General features: G+C 47.7%; 1 protein-coding gene across 1 annotated transcript in view; it reads right to left on the bottom strand.

The window, feature by feature from the left end:
* Positions 1-410: 410 nt before the first annotated feature.
* LOC110527410 (heparan-sulfate 6-O-sulfotransferase 3-B) overlaps positions 411-19,542 on the bottom strand; it is a 32,827-nt gene continuing 13,695 nt past the window's right edge. The window contains exon 2 of the mRNA XM_021608660.3: positions 411-3,981. Coding sequence (XP_021464335.2) covers positions 3,210-3,981 — 772 coding nt within the window. The 3' untranslated portion in view covers positions 411-3,209. The remainder of the gene's footprint in view (positions 3,982-19,542) is intronic.

The raw sequence follows: 19,542 nt of genomic DNA, 5'->3' as shown, positions 1-19,542 counted from the left end.
GAACGGCATTCAGACAGCCTACTCTTTATTGTGCTGCGTTGGAGTCAAGCTCAATGGCACTTTAAACACTTCATTTCACCCTGAACTGCCTGGAACCAAAACTAATGGCTAACAGCTGCTCTACACCACCATGACGTAAGAAGGCTCTAATTGGTTCAGACAGCCAGCCTATTGTGCCCCCCCCGGTGTTTATTTCTAACATCTTAAACAGAGTTCCATCACACAGTGTGTGAGTGTTTGTGTGAGTGTTTGTGTGAGTGTGTCTACGTGTTTGTGTGAGTGTTTGTGTGAGTGTTTGTGTGTGCGCGTTTGTGGATTTGACAGGGAAGGCGTGCGAAGAGAACTGGATGTCATCAAGACTTCTCTTTGTCATGAATAACAATGTGAACAGAAGCAGAAAAAAAGACAGATTTTGGAAAGCTTGGAAATCAGTGGTATGCTGCGTACATTTAATGAACAGCTTTCCTACAGGTGAACGTCTTGAATACCATCATACTGAACATACTAACTCATAGTTGGAAAGCAAACTTACAAGGTAAACTAATACAAGTCCTGTCCTAAATAACCAAAGTATGGGAGGGTGGTTAATGAATCCTTTATTGTGTTATTTACTATCGTATCTTACTTTAGATATCATGAGCAAGTCCTAGGTTGCAAAGCTACCGCTAATTCACCAAAGTTACTGGAATTTTCAGTCATTTTGGTAATTAAAATGTAATCTTTGGTAAATATGGTCATTTACTCGAATAACTTAAAAAATATATATTCATATATGTATACATTTTTTATATCTGTGTCCATATTGTCCATGACTTTCTAGTGTATAGACCATATCGTTCAAGAGGAAATAAATAGCCTAATTAATGAAAAAAAGCATCTAATCAAGAATGGCATTATTTTCATTTAACTCTGCAACTCTTCCAACTATTGACTTTTTTCACAACTGCTACCAGTTTGGCGCCAAAACAGTTACAACAAAGACAGAAAAGTGTGTAAAAAAAATATAAAGGTGTTTTATGCTGAAACCCTCATATTAAACACCAATGGCATTCACTAAGTTGATGGTTTATATTTGGATAATATTTTACAGATTTTTCATTCAATTTCTTATTTTAAAATCTTATGTGATTATTTTATACATTTTACATGTGATAAGGCCACATAGAGGGCCATATATACTTACAGACACCTGTGATAAACTGAAGTACCCAAAATGACCTGTAGATGTCATCTGATAAAATACAAAAAAAAAGCTAACAAAATTCTGGTAGTTTACTGGTAAACTTTGAAAGTTTCCAGTATTATACAGTACTGTGCAAACGTTTTAGGCAGGTGTGAAAAATTCTGTAAAGTAAGAATGCTTTCAAAAATAGACATGTTAATAGATTATATTTATCAATTAACAAAAATGCAAAGTGAGTGAACAGAAGAAAAATCTACATCAAATCAATATTTGGTGTGACCACCCTTTGCCTTCAAAACAGCATCAATTCCTCTAGGTACATTTGCACACAGTTTGAAGGAGCTCAGCAGGTGGTTGGCCCAAACATCTTGGAGAACTAACCACAGTTCTTCTGTGGATTTAGGCAGCCTCAGGTGCTTCTCTCTTCATGTAATCCCAGACAGACATGATGATGTTGAGATCAGGGCTCTGTACCATCACTTCCATGACTCCTTGTTCTTCTTTACGCTGAAGATAGTTCTTAATGACTTTCACAGCATGTTTGGGGTCGTTGTCATGCTGTAGAATACATTTGGGGCCAATCAGATGCCTCCCTGATGGTATTGCATGATAGATAAGTATCTGCATGTCCTTCTCAGCATTGAGGAGACCATTAATTCTGACCCAATCCCCAACTCCATTTGCAGAAATGCAGCCCCAAACCTCCACCATGCTTCACTGTTGCCTGCAGACACACATTCGTGATCCGCTCTCAGCACTTCGGTGAACAAACTGCCTTCTGCTACAGCCAAATATTTCACATTTTGACTCATCAGTCCAGAGCACCTGCTGCCATTTTTCTGTACCCCAGTTCCTGTGTTTTCGTGCATAGTTGAGTCGCTTGGCCTTGTTTCCACGTCAGAGGTATGGCTTTTATTTTTATTTAAAAAATGTAGCCCCTTTTTCTCCCCAATTTCGTGGTATCCAATTGTTAGTAGCTACTATCTTATCTCATCAACTCCCGTACGGGCTCGACGAAGGTCGAAAGTCATGCGTCCTCCGATACACAACCCAACCAAGTCGCACTGCTTCTTAACACAGCGCGCATCCAACCCGGAAGCCAGCCGCACCAATGTGTCGGAGGAAACACTGTGCACCTGGCGACCTTGGTTAGCGTGCACTGCGCCCGGCCCGCCACAGGAGTCGCTGGTGTGCGATGAGACAAGGACAAGGACATCCCTAACGGCCAAACCCTCCCTATCCCGGACGACGCTAGGCCAATTGTACGTCGCCCCACGGACCTCCCGGTGTGCGCGAACCCAGAGTCTCTGGTGGCACCCGGGAGGCCTGGAGGTATGGCTTTTTGGCCGCAAGTCTTCCAGGAAGGGCACTTCTGAGCATACATCTACGGACAGTAGATGGGTGTACCAGTGTCCCTCTGTTTTCTGCCAATTCTGATTGTGAAGGGAAGTAAGCATGATGTGTCTTTCATCTGCTGCAGTAAGTTTCCTTGGCCGACCACTGAATCTACGGTCCTCAACATTGTCCGTTTCTTTGTGCTTCTTCAAAAAACATCTGGAAACCCCTGTCTGCCTTGATATTTCTGCCTGGGAGAGACCTTGTTGATGCAGTATAACTACCTTGTGTCTTGTTGCTGGGCTCAGTCTTGCCATGGTGTATGACTTTTGACAGTAAACTGTCTTCAGCAACCTCACCTTGTTAGCTTACCTGCCTAAAATGTTTGCACAGTACTGCACCCTCCCTTTGCAACCCTAAGCGAACCACATTACTTTTCAAGAATCCTGAGGCGCTCATTTTATTTACGTACAGTCCTAGAGTTGTTCAGCAACTTTGAAGAACAGACAAGCATTAGAAAATGAACACACAATAAACTCTGCATGAGAGGAGAAACTAAAGTTTACCACATCATAATACATAGTAATAATAAATACATCCATCTGAAAGATTAAGACACCATTGGGCAGCCCAAGGCAGAGAGAGAGAGAAACTGACAGGAAGTACTAGTCCTTACATGGATGTTACGGCCTCACCATCTCACCACCTGGCTGCTGTAGTCCTCTGTGGTGGCTACACCTCTCACCTCTTCCCCTTCCACCCCCTCTATCTCCCTCTCCTCCTCCTCCCTCCTGGCTTTGGAGATAGAGGCTGTGTGCTGGTGTAGCCGCTGCCTCTCCTCCTGCCTCTCCTGCCTCCTCCTCAGCCTCTGCTCCCGGTGCTGTGTCTGGCGGCTGTACTGGTACCTCCGGAGGAACAGCTCCTTGGCGTACTCGTACAGCTCCACGTCCAGGGCGTTGAGCCCCTCGATGCGCCGCCGCAGAGCCCCCTCCCCCACCCCCACGCTGGCCGCCCGCGTGCTGTTGATCTGCGTGAAAGCCTGGATGAAGCGCAGGCCGAACGTCCGCTCAAACAGGTACTGCGTCTTGCGCTGGAACTCGGTCAGGCCGTAGAAGGCCATGTTGCGGAGGTTGTTCTTGGCACTGGCTAGTAGGACGCGGCCGCGCTCCCGTTCGGCGCCGGCGGTGAAGGTGGAGACGTTGTAGCAGCCCACCAGGCTGAGGTCGGCCAGCATGCGGACCTGCCGGTTGTTGGCCAGGTTGGAAGGACAGTCCATGAAGTTGGTCAGCGTGACCCCGGTCCAGTCGTCGCCACTGTAGCAGGCGGGCAGTTCGTCCTGGGTGGGAGAGCGGCCGTCACACATGTGCAGGGCTGTCTTCCAGGTGGCGCCGCGCTGCACGTGCTTCCACTCGCTCAGGTAGCGGGAGACAGGGTCCCTTAGCATGGTGATGTAGTAGAAGTTCCTGCAGCAGAAAAGACAGAAAGAGACATTAGTTTCAATACTTGCTTCCTTTCCATGTCTCCTGTCCTTATCTTTTTTCCTCCGCGCTCTCCAATCTGTAATGACAGAACTTGGAAGAGGGAGAAGTGGGAGAGTTAGAGAGAGTGAGACTGGCACACGTCTTTCACTTTCCCTCCCTCTATCTAACACTCACTGATGAGCTAGAGGGTGGCAATGAGCTATAATTATTTGACCATGTGAGAGAGAAAAAAAGGTGGAAATGGGGCGATGAAAAGAGTGAAGAAAATATTATATTTCTCACATTTAAAAATAGCCAGCACTAGAACTCTGATAACGCTCTCTCTAAACAGTGATCCTAATGAGCTGAGAGCACAGTGGGCTATCTCATTTTTAATACGGAATAAGAGATATCTCTCATCTTATTGCTAGGCCTCCCTAGCTCCTGAATATGCATAACTTGGTACCTTCCTTTCACTACATAACAAATAGCTACATTTAAGAAGCCTTTTTCATTGTGCTCTACTGTACTTTTTCATTGTGCTCTACTGTACTTTTTCATTGTGCTCTACTGTACCTTTTCATTGTGCTCTACTGTACTTTTTCATTGTGCTCTAATGTACTTTTTCATTGTGCTCTACTGTACTTTTTCATTGTGCTCTACTGTACTTTTTCATTGTGCTCTACTGTACTTTTTCATTGTGCTCTACTGTACTTTTTCAGGAAGATTATCAATTTATCGAACATCCAATCCCTAGAGGATTTCTCATAAATCAAAAAAGGGAATATAGGCTAAAGATGAGCGTGTAGTCAGAGAGATCCCCTTCTATGTATATAGAATCACTTCTTCTAACACAGATCAACTCGCATTGCAGTATTTTCTACATTCGTTTTCTACATAGTCAAATAAAGTAAGGGAACCGTTTTGGGCACTGGGAAAAAATAGTAGCACCCCCCTTGACAGGTAGTGACGGGAGTTTGAGAATTGAAAGCTGCAGCTACATGGAGTCAGACTGTGTCAAACATAGAGCGCTGCTTGTTTCCACTTTGAGATTCCTAACGGCGAGCTGCTAGAGATCTATGAGGAGCGGGTAGGAAAAGAGTAGACTGTCAGAGGAGACGGAGCTTCACGAAGCATTCACTTGTACATTCTGATGGAGAAGGAACAGACACTTTATAAGATAGATGCCATAGTCAACACTGAGTTGCTAACATTTTGCCGGAAAGGAAACTTGAGTTGCTTAACATTTTGCCTGATCAGAAACTGAATTGCTTGAACAGGATTTTCTCAACGGTGAGCAATGGCGTTGAGTAGTCAGAGTATGTCTGATGTTGTCTCTATTCTGATGAACAAATATTGATTTCTACCAAACCTCTTAGGGGTAATTGAGAAAAGTGAAATGTCAGTCTGCACCACTGAAGTGGTAATAATGGCTCTGTGACTGCCATTTAAAGAACCACCTGACTGTTGACCTTTTGGTGCAGGGGACACACACACCACCCTCAAAGGTAATTAGGAGATTATTTGTGAGGTGGCAGACTACCATCGACCGAGATTTTAATGTGTCAGCAGAAATAGATCCTAACAAAGTTTTTTCTCATGATACACACGCACACACTCCCACCGCTGTACAGAGAGATGGACACACACTCCCAGAGCTGTACAGAGAGATGGACACACACCCACAGCTGTACAGAGAGATGGACACACACTCCCAGAGCTGTACATAGAGATGGACACACTCCCACAGCTGCTGCCTACACAGTGTTTCAGGGAAGGGGGCATTTTAGACCTCCATTACCTACAGATGTAGGACCTTTATTTGATCACCCTTTTGTTGCTGAGCATTTTCCTTCAGCGCAAGAATGATTTGCATAAATTCACTGAAAACCCACAGTTCTATTAAGAGTATATTACTTTTCATGTTACTACATTTTGACCAGCTAATAGCCTAACCACTGTTCAAGCGACATTATTGACTAAATGTTCAAATCCTGTTGCTGCAGGATTATTTTGCTGTGACAATATAATTTATTTAACGAGGCAAGTCAGTTAAGAAACAAATTCTTATTTACAATGACGGCCTAGGAACAGTGGGTTAACTGCCTTGTTCAGGGACAGACTTTTAACTTGTCAGCTCGGGGATTCGATCTAGGAACCTTTCGTTTACTGGCTCAGCGCTCTAACCAGCAGGCTACCTGGTTAGAGGCCCAATTAAGATCCTACATCTGGGCCGCTAACCACAGGACAGGCCCATCAATACGTCTCCACACAATCCAGACATTCTAGCTCCATCCTCCTATTCTTCAATAGTGACCTATTGACATGAATGGGCGAACGTCAAAGCACTCCGATTACTCGTCTGTGTGTGTGTGTGTGTGTGTGTGTGTGTGTGTGTGTGTGTGTGTGTGTGTGTGTGTGTGTGTGTGTGTGTGTGTGTGTGTTCGAGCGACAGAGTGGTTGGGAAGGTCAGGGCATCAATCAACAGTTAATAGAGTCCGTCATCAAACAATGGAGTGTTCAGCTTTATCTTACTGTGCAAAACAACAGTGCACACACACATTGTTTCAACATGCACACGTTTGGCATGTAATTGACCTGGGACAACATCATATTCTGTAACAGGATGGATGTTGACTTACAGACTGGCTACACTCCATGCATTTACATATATACTGAACCAAAATATAAATGCAACATGTAAAGTGTTGGTTCCATGTTTCATGAGCTGAAATAAAAGATCTCAGACATTTTCCATATGCACAAAAAGCTTATTTCTCTCACATTTTGTGCACAAACTTGTTTACATCCCGGTTAGTAAGCATTTCTCCTTTGCCAAGATAATCCATCGACCTGACAGGTGTGGCATATCAATAAGCTGATTAAACAGCATGATCATTACACAGGTGTACCTTGTGCTGGGGACAATAAAAGGCCACTCTAAAATGTGCAGTTTTGTCACACAACACAATGCCACAAATGTCTCAAGTTTTGCGGGAGCGTGCAATTGGCATGCTGACTGCAGGAATGTCCACCAGAGCTGTTGTCAGAGAATTGAATGTTAATTTCTCTACCATAAGCCATCTCCAATGTCGTTTTAGAGAATTTGGCAGTACATCCAACCCGCTTCACAACCGCAGACCACGGGTAATCACGCCAGCCCAGGACCTCCACATCCGGCTTCTTCACCTGTGGGATCATCTGAGACCAGCCCCCCGGACAGCTGATAAAACAAAGCCCTTCTGATTGGCTAGGCCTGGCTCCCCAGTGGGTGGTCATGTGAAATCCATAGATTAGGGCCTAATGAATTTATTTCAATTGACTGATTTCCTTATATGAACTGTAAATTGTTGCATGTTGCGTTTATATTTTTTGTTCATTATACTAGTTTCATTTCTACAGCACAGAAAGAACTCCAATCACTTGAAGCTGACCAGAGCCTGAGGGCTTGTTTTACTGTGTTAGTGCCAGTCATCTATAAAATGGGATGAAATCTAAATAAAACAAGCTGTGAAACTGTACACCAAACTTTCTAACGGCAAATCGTATATACTCTGTGTGCTTATACATATATTACAATCCCTTATAAATGACACTCAAACAATGCTTAGGGTCCATCATATTTTTCATCATTTCATAATTGATATAAATTATTTTTTTTATCACAGAATATCTGGTGGGTTTATGTCAAATGGTTTTTATATTTTTGTATGTAAATGTACATAAAGTGTAATATCGGGATGCAAACTCAAAATGTAATCCATTTCAACTCTATAACTGACATGGTACATGTGTCTTCTATTTTTGAAGCCCATAACCATGTGTGTATAATTTAGTTTCAAAGAAGATTTGTTTAAGACTACCAAGAAACACTCTGTGTGGGACCCTTGTTCAGCCCACTGCAGTAAAAGGTTAAATGCTGCAGGTACATGGACAGATCTAGCTTACCATCCTCAAACCGGTACTTTAACCCTGACCTTAGATGACCGTCTACACTACAACTCCCTCCCACTGTTTCAACAGCTGTAGCGGGCTGCTACTCCTCTAATAAATATGTGTGAATTCTACTGGGTTTCCATAATGGAATGAGACAGCTCGGATTCTATTAGCGTGGCTGGAGGACTGATCCTGTCTGATGACTTCATTGAGAAACAAACTACTATTCGCACAGAGCTCAATCAGAGAGGTTCAGGTAAATACACTTGATTGATTGATTGATTGATTGAAATGAGCCCAGCTCCTCTCTGTGTTGCTCTCACAAAATCCATGTGTAACTTCAATTCAAGTTGTGTTACAACAAGGAATATGAACATGTACTGTAAGAAGCCGAAATAACTTAATATTCATAACCACGAAGTCACTAATATTTATTGAGATAAAATAGCAAACCAAGCAATATAGGGAAAGTAAGTAAATGAGCAACAACGTAATTCACTACTACATAATCATTTTCATTCAGAGGAACACCCCTCCTCATCTCCTGGCACGGTCAATGCAATGGTTGTGTCTAAAATGGCACCCTATTCCATGTAGTGCACTTATTTTGACAAAAGTAGTGAATTGTTATAGGAAATAGGGTGCCATTTCAGATGCATCTGACCCAGTGGCAGAGAGGCCTCTATCCACCCTAATAAGATGAGTGCCTCTCAATCATTCATAACTGACCATTTCAACAGTGCATAGGAGCACTCTGGACAAGCAATCAATACTGCCCTGCCACGACTCCCAGTGTCTGTCTGATGGATGGTTGAATAAAGATAATTGGTCAAAGATTTTTTTTTTTAACTAAATGGGCGAAGTTGGCTTATGGCATTTAACACGACTGGAGTTGTATCCACTGGCCTTCAGTAAGCTATTCAGTGTCTGCTGACCTTTTAGACATAGTTCTCTGGTTTAGAAATGTCTGAGGGGAACAGAGGGTGTTATGGGTACTCGGACCCATGGTAGTCGGGAAGATACTTGGACACAAACTCATATGATAAAAAAAATACAACTCTAAGAAAACAGTATGCTGCTATAACAGACAAAGCACTCAATGACTAACTTAAATGAATGGACGGGATACTCAAAACAGGAGCAATTGTTGTTGAAACACCTTGTATTGCCATAGACCTAGAATTTCTATGTCTATGCCCCTCTTATGGCCTGATCTCCAAGTCTCCTTCATCTGCAGTGCAGACAGCCTCTCATTGATTTCCCGGAGTGTGTGGGGCGAACTTGACGCTATTGCTGTCTCCCCCTTGCCTCCCCTCACCTTCCCCTCGCTTGCTTAGGCTTTAAAGGAACTCACGCCGTAGAGGAAATGTGGAACATGGGATCAATATTAGCCAAGACAATTCTCATTCATTACTATTAAGGACACACACTGGCTTGATGAGGTGGAATTGAGTCACTTCGTGGAAAATGGCTCAAATCAAATACAATTGTATTTGTCACATGCTTCATAAACAACAGGTGTAGACTGACAGTGAAATACTTACTTACGGGCCCTTCCCAACAAAGGAAAGATATCATTTTTTTAACAATAAAAAAGAACAACAAGAGGAATAAATACACAATGTTGATGCACAGGGGAAATTGAGGTAGATATGTACATATAGGTAGGGGTAAAGTGACTAGGCAACAGGGTTGATAGTAGCAGCAGTGTATGTAATGAGTCAAAAGAGTTAGTTCAAAAAGGGACAATGCAGATAGTGCAGGTAGCTATTTGGGTAACTATTTTGCGGTCTTATGGCTTGGGGTTAGAAGCTATTCAGGGTCCTGCTGGTTCCAGACTTCATGCACTGATACCACTTGACGTGCGGTAGCAGAGAGAACAGTCTATGACTTGGGTGGCTGGAGTCTTTGACAATGTTTAGGGCCTTTCTCTGGCACCACCTGGTATAGAGGTCCTGGATGGCAGGGAGCTCGTCCCAGTATGCACTTCCCTCTGTAGTGCTTTGTGGTCTGATGCCAAGCAGTTGCCATACCAAGCAGTGATGCAGTTAGCCTGGAGCTAGCCTGGAGCTAGGCCCATCTCTGGGCTAGCCGAAGAAATCCATCAGATAATTCCCGGGCTTCAATACCTCTTTTGCCAATTAGCCTGGATCCTTTGCTGCCGACACGGAGCCCCGCCGATCCATCTCGACTGGTCTACCGACGTAACCGTCCCAGGGGGATTCTGTCCCGAAGCAAGCACCAGTTAGCCTGGAGCTAGCCTCAAGCTAGGCCCATCTCCCAACTTAGCCAAAGAAATCCATCAGATAATTCCTGGGCTTCACTCACTGGATCCTATGATCACTCGGCTACACATGCCTCTCCCTAATATCAATATGCCTTGTCTATTGCTGTTTTGGTTAGTAATATTTGTCTATTTCACTGTAGAGCCTCCAGCCCTGCTCAATATGCCTTAGCTAGCCCTTATGTTCCACCCCCCACACATGCGGTGACCGCACCTGGCTTAAATGGTGCCTCTAGAAACAAAACCTTACCTCCACTGTACTCACATGCTACCATACCCTTGTCTGTACATTATGCCTTGAATCTATTCTTCCGCACCCAAAAACCTGCTCCTTTTACTCTCTGTTCCAAATGTACTAGACGAGCAGTTCTTTTAGCCTTAAGCCGTACTCTTATCCTGCTCCTCTGTTCCTCTGGTGATGTAGAGGTTAACCCAGGCCCTGCAGCCCCCAGCATTACTCCCATTCCCCAGGCGCTCTCATTTGTTGACTTCTGTAACCGTAAAAGCATTGGTTTCATGCATGTTAACATTAGAAGCCTCCTCCCTAAGTTTGTTTAATTCACTGCTTATGCACACTCCGCCAAAAAGGAAGGCAACCAAAAATCCTGAAAATTCCATCCCTAACTATAACATTTTCCGTCAAGATAGAACTGCCAAAGGGGGCGGAGCTGCAATCTACTGCAGAGATAGCCTGCAGAGTTCTGTCATACTATTCAGGTCTGTGCCTGTCATGTACTGTCATGTTGTGTCTTGTCTCTGTCCTTTCCCTTCACCCTGTCTCCCTCTGCTGGTCGTTGTTAGGTTACCTTTTCTCCCCCTCTTTCCCCCAGCTGTGCCTTGTCTCCTCCTAACCACCTCGTCACCCCGTTTCCCACCTGTTCCCTTTTTCCCTCTGATTAGGTCCCTATATCTCTCTCTGTTTTTGTTCCTGTCCTTGTCGGATTCTTGTTTGTTGTGTTTCATGCCTGAACCAGACTGTCGTCATGTTTGCTGTAACCTTGTCTTGTCCTGTCGGAATCTGCCGGTCCGTCTGAGCCTACCTATGTTTGGTAATTAAAGAAGCTCTGTTTAAGTTAATTCGCTTTTGGGTCCTCATTCACGCACCGTAACAGAAGAATCCGACCAAGAATGGACCCAGCGACTTCGGATCCTCTCCACTCAGCCGTCGGGATCCAGGGAGCGATGCTAGGCAGACACGAGCAGGAAGTGTCTGCTGCTCGACATGCCGTTGAGACCCTGGCCACCCAAGTCTCCAACCTCACAGAACAGGTTCACCATCTCCGCCTCGATCCACCGGCCACTTCCAGGGCTTTCGAATCTCCGGAGCCCAGAATCAATAACCCGCCGTGTTACTCTGGGGAGCCCACTGAATGCCGCTCGTTCCTCACCCAGTGTGATATTGTGTTTTCTCTCCAGCCCAACACTTACTCCAGGAGCACTGCTCGTGTCGCCTACGTCATATCTCTCCTTATTGGACGGGCTCGTGAGTGGGGCACGGCAATCTGGGAGGCAAGGGCTGAGTGTACTAACCAGTATCAGGACTTTAAGGAGGAGATGATACGGGTTTTTGATCGATCTGTTTTTGGGGAGGAGGCTTCCAGGGCCCTGTCTTCCCTATGTCAAGGCAATCGATCCATAACAGACTACTCTATTGAGTTTCGCACTCTTGCTGTCTCCAGTGGCTGGAACGAGCCGGCCTTGCTCGCTCGTCTTCTGGAGGGTCTCCGCGCAGAGGTAAAGGATGAGATTCTCTCCCGGGAGGTTCCTTCCAGCGTGGATTCCTTGATTGAACTCGCTATTCGCATTGAGCGACGGGTTGATCTTCGTCACCGAGCTCGTGGAAAGGAGCTCGCGCTCTCCGTCGCCCCCCTCTCCGCATCACTACCATCTTCCTCTGCCGGCTCGGGTGCTGAGCCCATGCAGCTGGGAGGTATCCGCATCTCGACTAAGGAGAGGGAACGGAGAATCACCAACCGCCTCTGTCTCTATTGCGGTACCGCTGGTCATTTTGTCACTTCATGTCCAGTAAAAGGCCAGAGCTCGTCAGTAAGCGGAGGGCTACTGGTGAGCGCTACTACTCCTGTCTCTCCTTCAAGATCCTGCACTACCTTGTCGGTCCATCTACGCTGGACCGGTTCGTCAGCTTCCTGCAGTGCCTTAATAGACTCTGGGGCGGAGGGCTGTTTTATGGACGAGACCTGGGCTCGGGAACATGACATTCCTCTCAGACAGTTAAGGGAGTCCACGGCCTTGTTCGCCCTGGATGGTAGTCCTCTCCCCAGGATTCAGCGTGAGACGCTACCTTTAACCCTCACTGTTTCTGGTAATCATAGTGAGACCATTTCTTTTTTAATTTTTCGTTCACCTTTTACACCTGTTGTTTTGGGCCATCCCTGGCTAGTTTGTCATAATCCTTCCATTAATTGGTCTAGTAATTCTATCCTCTCCTGGAACGTCTCTTGTCATGTGAAATGTTTAATGTCTGCTATCCCTCCTGTTTCCTCTGTCTCTTCTTCACAGGAGGAGCCTGGTGATTTGACAGGGGTGCCGGAGGAATATCACGATCTGCGCACGGTGTTCAGTCGGTCCAGGGCCACCTCTCTTCCTCCACACCGGTCGTATGATTGTAGTATTGATCTCCTTCCGGGAACCACCCCCCCCCCCCCGGGGTAGACTATACTCTCTGTCGGCCCCCGAACGTAAGGCTCTCGAAGATTATTTGTCTGTAGCTCTTGACGCCGGTACCATAGTCCCCTCCTCCTCTCCCGCCGGAGCGGGGTTTTTTTTTGTCAAGAAGAAGGACGGGTCTCTGCGTCCCTGCATAGATTATCGAGGGCTGAATGACATAACAGTGAAGAATCGTTATCCGCTTCCTCTTATGTCTTCAGCCTTCGAGATCCTGCAGGGAGCCAGGTTTTTCACTAAGTTGGACCTTCGTAACGCTTACCATCTCGTGCGCATCAGGGAGGGGGACGAGTGGAAGACGGCGTTTAACACTCCGTTAGGGCACTTTGAATACCGGGTTCTTCCTTTCGGCCTCGCTAACGCTCCAGCTGTCTTTCAGGCATTAGTCAATGATGTCCTGAGAGACATGCTGAACATCTTTGTTTTCGTTTACCTTGACGATATCCTGATTTTTTCACCGTCACTCCAGATTCATGTTCAGCACGTTCGACGTGTCCTCCAGCGCCTTTTAGAGAATTGTCTTTTTGTGAAGGCTGAGAAGTGCACTTTTCATGCCTCCTCCGTCACATTTCTCGGTTCTGTTATTTCCGCTGAAGGCATTAAGATGGATCCCGCTAAAGTCCAAGCTGTCATTGATTGGCCCGTCCCTAAGTCACGCGTCGAGCTGCAGCGCTTTCTCGGCTTCGCAAACTTCTATCGTCGTTTCATCCGTAATTTCGGTCAGGTGGCAGCTCCTCTCACAGCCCTTACTTCTGTCAAGACGTGCTTTGAGTGGTCCGTTTCCGCCCAGGGAGCTTTTGATCTCCTCAAGAATCGTTTTACATCCACTCCTATCCTTGTTACACCTGACGTCTCTAGACAGTTCGTTGTCGAGGTTGACGCGTCAGAGGTGGGCGTGGGAGCCATTCTTTCTCAGCGCTCCCTCTCTGACGACAAGGTCCACCCATGCGCGTATTTTTCTCATCGCCTGTCGCCGTCGGAACGTAACTATGATGTGGGTAACCGCGAACTGCTCGCCATCCGGTTAGCCCTAGGCGAATGGCGACAGTGGTTGGAGGGGGCGACCGTTCCTTTTGTCGTTTGGACTGACCATAGGAACCTTGAGTACATCCGTTCTGCCAAACGACTTAATGCGCGTCAGGCGCGTTGGGCGCTGTTTTTCGCTCGTTTCGAGTTCGTGATTTCTTATCGTCCGGGCTCTAAGAACACCAAGCCTGATGCTTTGTCTCGTCTCTTCAGTTCTTCAGTAGCCTCCACTGACCCCGAGGGGATTCTCCCTGAGGGGCGTGTTGTCGGGTTGACTGTCTGGGGAATTGAGAGGCAGGTAAAACAAGCGCTCACTCACACTCCGTCGCCGCGCGCTTGTCCTAGGAACCTTCTTTTCGTTCCCGTTCCTACTCGTCTGGCCGTTCTTCAGTGGGCTCACTCTGCCAAGTTAGCCGGCCACCCTGGCGTTCGGGGTACGCTTGCTTCCATTCGCCAGCGTTTTTGGTGGCCCACCCGGGAGCATGACACGCGTCGTTTCTTGGCTGCTTGTTCGGTCTGCGCGCAGACTAAGTCCGGTAACTCTCCTCCTGCCGGCCGTCTCAGGCCGCTTCCTATTTCCTCTCGACCGTGGTCTCACATCGCCTTAGATTTTGTCACCGGACTGCCTTCGTCAGCGGGGAAGACTGTTATTCTTACGGTTGTCGATAGGTTCTCTAAGGCGGCTCATTTCATTCCCCTTGCTAAGCTTCCTTCTGCTAAAGAGACGGCACAAATCATCATCGAGAATGTTTTCAGAATTCATGGCCTTCCGTCAGACGTCGTTTCGGACAGAGGTCCGCAATTCACGTCTCAATTTTGGAGGGAGTTTTGCCGTTTGATTGGGGCTTCCGTCAGTCTCTCTTCCGGCTTTCACCCCCAGTCTAACGGTCAAGCAGAACGGGCCAATCAGACTATTGGTCGCATCTTACGCAGTCTTTCTTTTCGCAACCCTGCGTCTTGGTCAGAACAGCTCCCCTGGGCAGAATACGCCCACAACTCGCTTCCTTCGTCTGCGACCGGGCTATCTCCTTTTCAGAGTAGCCTCGGGTACCAGCCTCCGCTGTTCTCATCTCAGTTCGCCAAGTCCAGCGTCCCCTCCGCTCAGGCTTTTGTCCAACGTTGCGAGCGCACCTGGAAGAGGGTCAGGTCTGCACTTTGCCGTTATAGGACGCAGACTGTGAGGGCTGCTAATAAGCGTAGAACTAAGAGTCCTAGATATTGTCGCGGTCAGAGAGTTTGGCTCTCCACTCAGAACCTTCCCCTTAAGACGGCTTCTCGCAAGTTGACCCCGCGGTTCATTGGTCCGTTCCGTATTTCTCGGGTCATTAATCCTGTCGCAGTTCGACTTCGTCTTCCGCGATACCTTCGTCGCGTCCACCCGGTCTTCCATGTCTCCTGCATCAAGCCTGTCCTTCGCGCCCCCGCTCGTCTTCCCCCCCCCCCCCCCCATCCTTGTCGAGGGCGCACCCATCTACAGGGTCCGTAGAATTTTGGACATGCGTCCTCGGGGCCGTGGTCACCAGTACCTCGTAGATTGGGAGGGGTACGGTCCTGAGGAGAGGAGTTGGGTTCCCTCTCGGGACGTGCTGGACCGTGCGCTGATCGAGGATTTCCTCCGTTGCCGCCAGGTTTCCTCCTCGAGTGCGCCAGGAGGCGCTCGGTGAGTGGGGGGGTACTGTCATGTACTGTCATGTTGTGTCTTGTCTCTGTCCTTTCCCTTCACCCTGTCTCCCTCTGCTGGTCGTTGTTAGGTTACCTTTTCTCCCCCTCTTTCCCCCAGCTGTGCCTTGTCTCCTCCTAACCACCTCGTCACCCCGTTTCCCACCTGTTCCCTTTTTCCCTCTGATTAGGTCCCTATATCTCTCTCTGTTTTTGTTCCTGTCCTTGTCGGATTCTTGTTTGTTGTGTTTCATGCCTGAACCAGACTGTCGTCATGTTTGCTGTAACCTTGTCTTGTCCTGTCGGAATCTGCCGGTCCGTCTGAGCCTACCTATGTTTGGTAATTAAAGAAGCTCTGTTTAAGTTAATTCGCTTTTGGGTCCTCATTCACGCACCGTAACAGTGCCAAACAATTCGAGCTTCTACTTTTAAAAATCCACCTTTCCAGGAACACGTCTCTCTCTCTCCACTTGTTATAGACCCCCATCAACCCCCAGCTGTGCCCTAGACACCATATGTGACACAAACTGGGACATGCTTATCACCCCGGACGTCCTACATTCTAAGCTAGATGCCCTCAATCTCACACAAATTATCAAGGAACCTACCAGGTACAACCCTAAATCCGTAACCATGGGAACCCTCTTAGATATCATCCTTACCAACTTGCCCTCTAAATACACCTCTGCTGTCTTCAAGCAGGATCTCAGCGATCACTGCCTCATTACCTGCATGCGTCATGGGTCCGCGGTCAAACGACCCCTCATCACTGTCAAACACTCCCTAAAACACTTCAGCGAGCAGGCCTTTCTAATTGACCTGGCTCAGGTATCCTGGAAGGATATTGACCTCATCCCGTCAGTAGAGGAAGCCTGGTTGCTCGTCAAAAGTGCTTTCCTCTCCATCTTAAATAAGCATGACCCATTCAAGAATTGTAGAACTAAGAACAGATATAGCCCTTGGTTCACCCCAGACTTGACAGCCCTTGACCAGCACAAAAACATCCTGTGGCGTTCTGCATTAGCATAAACTAGCCCCCGCGATATGCAACTTTCAGGGAAGTCAGGAACCAAATTTGCTTCCTGTAGCACTGATTCCAAAACGTTTTGGGACACTGTAAAGTCCATGGAGAATAAGAGCACCTCCTCCTAGTTGCCCACTGCACTGAGGATAGGAAAAACTGTCACCACCAATAAATCTACGATAATCGATCATTTCAATAAGCATTTTTTCATGGCTGGCCATGCTTTTCCACCTGGCTACCCCTACCCCGGCCAACATCTCAGCACTGGACCCTCTCATCTGGACCCTCTCTCTAAAATTATCCGGCGAAATTGTTGAGACTCTTATTATTAGCCTATTCAACATCTCTTTCGTATCGTCTGAGATTCCCAAAGATTGGAAAGCTGCCGCGGTCATTCCCCTCTTCAAAGGGGGAGACACTCTAGACCCAAACTGTTATAGACATATATCCATCCTGCCCTGACATTCTAAAATCCTCAAAAACCAAGTTAATAAACAGATCACCGAACATTTCGAATCTCATCGCACCTTCTTCACTATCCAATCTGGTTTCTGAGCTGGTCATGGGTGCACCTCAACCACGCTCAATGTCCTAAACAATATCATAACCGACATCGATAAAAGACAGTACTGTGCAGCCGTCTTCATCGGCCTGGCCAAGGCTATCAACTCTGTCAATCAGCACTTCCTTATCGGCAGACTCAATAGCCTTGGCTTCTCAAATGACTACCTCGCCTGGTTCACCAACTACTTCTCAGATAGTGTTCAGTGTGTCAAATCGGAGGGCCTGTTGTCCGGACCTCTGGCAGTCTCTATGGGGGTGCAACAGGGTTCAATTCTCAGGCAGACTCTTTTCTCTGTATATATCAATGATGTCGCTCTTGCTGCTGGTGATTCTCTGATCCACCTCCACGCAGACTAAACCATTCTGTATACATCTGGCCCTTCTTTGGACACTGTGTTAACAAACCTCCAAACGAGCTTCAAAGACATACAACACTCCTTCCGTAGCCTCCAACTGCTTTTAAATGCAAGTAAAACTAAGTGCATGCTCTTCAACAGATTGCTGCCCGCACCCTCCCGCCCGACTAGCATCACTACTCTGGACGGTTCTGACCTAGAATATGTGGACAACTACAAATACCTAGGTGTCTGGTTCACTACATATCCGTCGCCAAACCCACTGGCTCCAGGTCATCTACAAGTCTTTGCTAGGTAAAACCTTGCCTTATCTCAGCTCACTGGTCACCAACACCCACGCGCTCCAGCAGGTATACTGCACTGGTCATCCCCAAAGCCAACACTTACTTTGGCCGCCTTTCCTTCCAGTTCTCTGCTGCCAATAACTGGAGCGAATTGCAAAAATCTCTGAAGCTGGAGTTTTATATCTCCCTCTCTAAATTTAAGCTGCTAGGGAGTCCTCAATGTAGGTCTCCATAGCCTTGGTCTCCGGAACCGAAAGAGAGTACAGTCGTCCCCCGGGGCGGAGTGGTGCCTGGGAAAAGATAATTCCCATAGTCAAATGGTTGGTACGGCGGCAGCGAAGTGGCCCGGGCCTTACTGAACACCTCCTGGAGGTCCTGGTACTCCACGGGAATGGCGGAGAGGTCCGGGGCAACTTCCCAGGCCCCAGGAAGACGTCCTGGGGCAGGCTGCGCTGACTTCAGAGGGGCTGTACCGCAGAACCTGAGACCATCCTACCCACCTCATGCCTGGCGACAGCACCCAGCTGGGGAATAGCGAAGCAGGTTTGGGAGGCATAGCGTTCCCAGCCAAACCGGATGTTCGTTCCTGACGCAGTCCGCTCGAAGGTCCTGGAGTGGGCCCACTCCTCCAGGCTTGCCTGCCACCTGGGCTCCCAGCGGACCCTGGCTTATTGTGCAACAATGCTTTTGGTGGCCTACCATGGTTCCTGACGTCTCCGCATTTGTCGCCGCTTACATGGTCTGTGCACTGAATAAGGCTCCTCGGCAAGCTCCGGCTGGTCTCCTCCAACCTCTGCCTGTCCCTCACCGTCCCTGGTTCCACATCTCCCTAGATTTTGTCATGGGTCTCCTCCTGTCTGATGGCAACACCGCCATCCTGACCCTTGTGGATCGGTTTTCCAAAGCCGCATACTTCATTCCTCTCCCCAAGCTACCCTCTGCCAAGGAGACGGCCCAACTCATGGTGCAGCATGTCAGCATGTCCGGATCCATAGACTGCACATTGACATGGTCTCCGACCTGGGTCCTCAATTCTCGTCCCGGATCTGGAAGGCATTCTGCACCTTCATTGGGTCGTCGGCCAGCCTGTCCTCCGGGTTCCACCCCCAGTCCAAAGGCCAGTCGATGTGAGCCAACCAAGACCTAGAGACTACTCTGCGCTGCCTGGTCTCCGCCAACCCCACCACCTGGAGCCAGCAGCTTGTGTGGGTCGAATACGCCCACAACACCTTTCCCTGCTCTGCCATGGGCCTATCACCTTTTGAGAGTTCCCTGGGGTATCAGCCCGCTCTTGCCTGAGCAGGAAGAAGAGGTTGTCATACCTTCTGCCCAGATGTTTATCCGCCGCTATCGGCGTACCTGGAGGAGAGCCCGGTCGGCCCTTCTCAAGACCACCTCCAGGTATCGACGACAAGCGGATTGCCACCGGACCCCGGCTCCTGTACCCTTCGCATACATCCCACCTTTCATGTGTCCAGAATTAAACCCATGTCTCACAGTCCTTTGTCTCCTGTTTCCGCCACCTGGCACCCAGGTAGGACTCCAGGTGGCGCTTCTAGAGGGGAGGGGGGGGTACTGTCACACCCTGATCCGTTTCACCTGTCTTTGTGCTTGTCTCCCCCTCCAGGTGTCACTCATCTTCCCCATTATCCCCTGTGTATTTATACCTGTGTTCTTTGTTTGTCTGTTGCCACTTTCTTTTGTTTGTGAAACCTACCAGCGTTTGTTCCCCTGCTCCTGCCTGTT

This window comes from Oncorhynchus mykiss, chromosome 7 (genome assembly GCF_057628025.1).
Source record: "Oncorhynchus mykiss isolate SJ-2025 chromosome 7, ASM5762802v1, whole genome shotgun sequence".
Taxonomy (NCBI): Eukaryota; Metazoa; Chordata; class Actinopteri; order Salmoniformes; family Salmonidae; genus Oncorhynchus; species Oncorhynchus mykiss.
This window is presented reverse-complemented; position numbering and strand designations above follow the sequence as displayed.